Source organism: Cebus imitator, unplaced genomic scaffold (genome assembly GCF_001604975.1).
Source record: "Cebus imitator isolate Cc_AM_T3 unplaced genomic scaffold, Cebus_imitator-1.0 Scaffold258, whole genome shotgun sequence".
Lineage (NCBI taxonomy): Eukaryota > Metazoa > Chordata > Mammalia > Primates > Cebidae > Cebus > Cebus imitator.
Window position 1 is genome coordinate 2543966 of NW_016107573.1, and position 5245 is coordinate 2549210.

The following is a 5245-nucleotide window of genomic DNA, read 5'->3' on the forward strand; positions in this document are numbered from 1 at the left end:
CACACACACACACACACACACACACACACACACACACACACACACACACACACACAGAGTGACACAGAGAAAGAGACAGAGACAGGGAGAAACCAAAAGCCTGGCTGGTAAGAAATTCTTATCCTTTTTGCTAGCATACCAGGTTTCCAGGTTCTCTTTAACTGCAGCTTCCAAAAGAATAGAATGGCTTTTGATGACCCTGCTTGCTGCACCATAGCTGTGGGGGCCAAGCTGTGTTACAAAAGAAAATCATCCTTTTCTGTTTTATGGAACCATAGACAAAAGCCTCTCAATTTTGCCAGATGCCTCCAATGGGCTGCACGCGGGCACAGAATTAACATTTTCTATCCCAGTCGAACCAACTACAAATAAAACAAACACCGGTCACCTCACTCAGCACCCAGTATTGACCTGGCAAGGCACAGACTTTTTCCCTTTGGTTTCTGTTGTCTTTGATCCACTCAAGGTGGGGAGGGATAACCTCCAACCAGGAATTCAGGGATCTGGACAAGATGAAAGAGCAGATGGTCACTCTGAGTAAGACATGTTGAGCTTCCACTAACAATTTCTTCAAGGTTCATGAAATGTGACCAGACTTAAGGAGGGTTCTCAGAGTTAGACATAAGTGACTTCTGTAAGCAACAGAAGGCCTTCCAAACTAAGATCCCTAACCAAGAATTCCAACAGCATTCCTTTCAAACTAACATCCTGTTCTCTGTCTGAGAAATCTCCCTGAAATCTTCCCAACTGAAGAGAAATTTACTGAACCAAGACTCTACCATTTAGGGAGAGCCAAACAATACCCCCAAAGGAGCTAAACCAAGACCCTAAAGGAGCTGAACCAATAGGGAGAAGGACGGAGGTATTGGCATCACCAACAATAACCACCAGACCACTTTAAAAATGTCTTTCCAGGAACTATTTCTCTATTGCAATTAAATCCATGCACCATGGGTTAGCAGTGCCCCACTGGTAGAGACAGTGCCAGAGTCAGCCCACAGTCCAAGAGAACTAGGCAGCCCCTTGGTCTAGCCTTTGGATCCATCACCAGAGAGGGGCTACCAAACCGCAAGCAGGTAGCTTGTCCAGGGTGATCCTGGACAAGCCCCCAAATTTGTAAATACCCAACAGGGTCTCCTTACCCGCTGCCTACACACAGTTAATTTATTAAGACAGAGGAATTGCAATAGAGAAAGAGTAATTCACAAAGAACTGAACGTGCAAGAGACAAGAATTTTATTATTATTCAAATCAGTCTCCTCAAATTCTTGGGGCTCTGTCTAGGCAACAGGCAGAGAGCCCACTGGGTGGTTACAATGTCTTATACATTTTTGTGAACCCACTACCTAGTTCAGTGTTTGGCACATACTTCTCAGTAAATAAATGTTTGCTAAACTAAACAACAAGGATTTACTGGTTGCCAGTGTTTGTAACGTAATGAGAATGCAAAGAGATCAAAAGATTAACCATGTAGAATATAAATCCCATTAATTTAAAACTATGTGTGGTAGTGTATGTGTACATAGAAAAAGAAGGAATAAAGGAGTCTTAGATCTACTAAGTTTAGTAAATATGATTCAATGTTAAAAGGAAAAAGCAAATTTCTGAGTAATGCTTATAGAATGATTTTATTTTGTAAAGTGAATAAACAAATCCCTATATTGCTATGTATGATCAACCCATTATTAGTAGATTCCATATTTGTGAATTTGTCTACTCACTAAAATTTGTAAACCCTCAAATTAGAACTCTTTCATTTTTGTGATTATGCATGGATGTGAGCAGAGAAACAACAAATTTGAGTTATCTGAAGCACACATTCCCAGCTGATGTCAAACAAGGCCATGCTCTGCCTTCTTGTTTCAGCTCTCATACTATACGTGTGTCTTTTTCTTGGTCTACTTAGTACTCTTGTTTTTGTATTTTTCTTTTTTGTGTGTGATTTTGCTGTTTAAAATGGCTCCTAAGTATAGTGCTAAAGTGCTGATTAGGGTTCCTAAATTCAAAAACATTGTGATATAGCTTATAGGGAGAATACATGTGATAGATAATTTTTTTAATTTTTTTAGAGACAGGGTCTCACTCTGACCCAGGCTGGAGTACAATGGCACTATCATAGCTCAGTGCAGCCTCAAACTCCTGGGCTCAATCGATCTTCCTGCCTCAGCCTCCCAAGTAGTCAGGACTACAGGCACACACCACCACATCTGATTACTTTAAAAAATTATTTTGTAGCGACCGGGTGTCACTATGTTGCCCAGGCTGGTCTCAAACTCCTGGTTTCACGGGATCCTCCCACGTTGGCCTCTCAAAGTACTGGAATTAGAGGCATGAACCACATGCCCAGCATATATGTTAAATAATTATCATTCAAGCATGAGTTATAGTGCTGTTTGCTGTAAGTTTAATGTTAATGAATCAACGATATATATTAAATGTCTCTAAACAAAAACAGACATAAAACAAGTTATATGATTGGCTGACAAAAATACCACAACCAGAAGATCATAGGAACCTAATCCTATATTTCCCTAAGAGCAGCAGTTCAGTACTTGCTAATTCACTCCTCATAACAACTTTATAGAACATGACTATCAGGAAAAACCAGAATCAGTTCTGTGTGTGTATAGATGATTGTGTATATATGTATGAGAAAGGAAAAATGAGTAGAAATAAGTGTGTGAAGTTATTAATACTAATCACTTCAGAGGGTGACTTGAGGATAGAGGGATATGAGGGAGGCAACATGGTGGAGTGTCTAAAAGCATAGGCTCTGAAGCCAAACAGTCAGATGCAAATCTTTGTTTTGCTACTAACAAGCTGTATGGTTTCCAGAGGGGTCAGTAAGCTTTTTCAGTAAAAGGCAGATAAATATTTCAGACTCTGCAGTTAATTTCATGCCATTGTAGCATGAAAGACGCCATAGACACTTTATAACTGGATGGGTGTGGCTATAATCCAATAAAACTTTATTTATAAGAACTGTTGGCAAGCTCCTAATCATGCGTAAATTACTTAATCTCCCCGCACCTCAATTCCTTCAACTGTACAATATGGGTAGTAGTTATACCTACTGGTTTTTGTTTGTTTGTTTGTTTGTTTTTGAGACAGAGTCTTGCTCTGTTGCCCAGGCTGGAATGCAGCAACAAGATCTCAGCTCACTGAAACCTCCACCTCCCGGGTTCAAGTGATTCTCCTGCCTCAGCCTTCCAAGTAGCTAGGATTATAGGTATGCACCACTATGCCCGGCTAATTTTTTTGTATTTTTAGTAGAGACTGGGTTTCTCCATTTTAGTCAGGCTGGTCTCAAACTCCCAATCTCAGGTGATCCACCCGCCTCGGCCTCCCAAAGTGCTGGGATTACAGGCATGAGCCACCACTCCCAGCTGCTTATTTCTTATTTTGAGCCAAGGAATATGCTAGGTTTTCCTCAGGGAATTCTCTCCCCTCTCTGTAAATTATCTTCATCATTCAAGGTCTGTTCACCTTCAGTCCTACCTCTTTTATGAGGAATATACAAAGCATTCCAGACCACATGAAATCTCTAAATTCCTATAATTTATATTATCTTACTTTTCACATATATATAAATCATATATCACTTTGTCTATTGACTTAACTCCTAACCAGATTACAAACTTCTGGAAGATGAAGATCATACTTTTGTATTTTGTCAGTGAATAACACAGTATTATGAATTATTATATTATATAATATTGAGTTTTAATGAATAAACAAATGATGCATTAATGAATGTCATGAGACAAATTTTACTATATGCCTGGCCCTGGAATGCTCCCCTAGACCCCCAGCATCGAAGTTTCTCTCAGTGCTCTCCCCTTCTGTTCTTATAGTTACACCATGGTGTGCAACACAAGTTTCCTGACACTTTAGGAAGCGAATGTCTAACAAAGAACCATTCTCTTTAAACATCTTCTTGTTTATGATTTATTTTGCTCTAGAAGATCTAAATATATTGCATAAACATGAAACAAGCACCCAGTAAGTAACTTTGTAGAAATTTATTTTAATTTTCTGGTCCTCAGTCTATTAGGCAATTAAAATGTACACTTACTCTCCCAGAGTATTATGTGCCAATTAACTGATAAACTGCTGCTTAAAAACACATACACACAAAGATAAAAATCATAATTTTAAACTAACTCATTATATGGTCATTGATTTTCTTTTAATTCTTAACAAATACCTTATATGCCTTGTGCATTGTGATCGAGTGAGAAAGCTGAGCTGTAGCCATTGTAGGAATGTATCAGGATTCTTTCAACAATTCTAACCTATTTAAAAAAAAAATTAATTAATTAGAGACCTTGCCAAATATAATGATTTTTCCCCTTACTCTGTCCAAAAATGATACTGAAAAAGTCTAAAAGCAAACAAAAAATTAAAATCAACAACAGTTAAGTATAAACTGTTTTCCAGATTGTTCAGTTTAGAAAGAAATTTACCAAGCTACATTTTGAAGACGCGAAGGAAGAATAAATGTTAAGATAATTCTATCAGGCCCTATCTAAACTATAAAATGAATTTCAGTTCGAAAAAGTAGCTATTGTTAATTTTCCAAAGGAGAACTATATAATTAGAATTTGACATGGGAAATAAGTTTAATAAACAGTTTGTGTACAAATTTGGTATAAGGTCTCTGGATTAATTTTCCATCTATTTAATGAAAATTGTAAAATTATTTATTTGTTCACAAATATACTTGGAGGAGAAAAATACATTGTAAATCACCTAGAGACTCAATATATATTATTCATCCTTGTTATTCTCTCAGAGTAACAATGCTCTGTATATGACAAGGGCTCAAAAATATTTCTTAAATTAACTTCATAACTTATTTCCAAATTCAACTCAAAAGTTAATGTTTACATCTCATACCCATTAAAATAGCTATTCATCCAACTAGCTGAGAGAAAAATCCCATTTACAATACCTACCAAAAAATTAGCCAGGAATAAATTTAACTAAGAAAGTGAAAGATTGCTACAATGAAACTACGAAATGCTGATGAAAGAAATTGAACAGGGCCAGGCACAGTGGCTCATGCCTGTAATCCTAGCACTTTGGGAGGCCGAGGTGGGTGGATCACCTATGGTTGGGAGTTCAAGACCAGCCTTACCAACATGGAGAAACTCTGTCTCTACTAAAAATACAAAATTAGTGGGAGTGGTGGCGCATGCCTGTAATCCCAGCTACTCGGGAGGCTGAGGCAGGAAAATCACTT

General features: G+C 37.8%; 1 protein-coding gene across 1 annotated transcript in view; it reads right to left on the reverse strand.

The window, feature by feature from the left end:
* The window catches only part of HORMAD2 (HORMA domain containing 2), an 80804-nt gene extending 76509 nt beyond the window's left edge, over window positions 1-4295 (reverse strand). The window contains exon 1 of the mRNA XM_017499644.2: window positions 4208-4295. Coding sequence (XP_017355133.1) covers window positions 4208-4258 — 51 coding nt within the window. The 5' untranslated portion in view covers window positions 4259-4295. The remainder of the gene's footprint in view (window positions 1-4207) is intronic.
* Window positions 4296-5245: the final 950 nt, after the last annotated feature.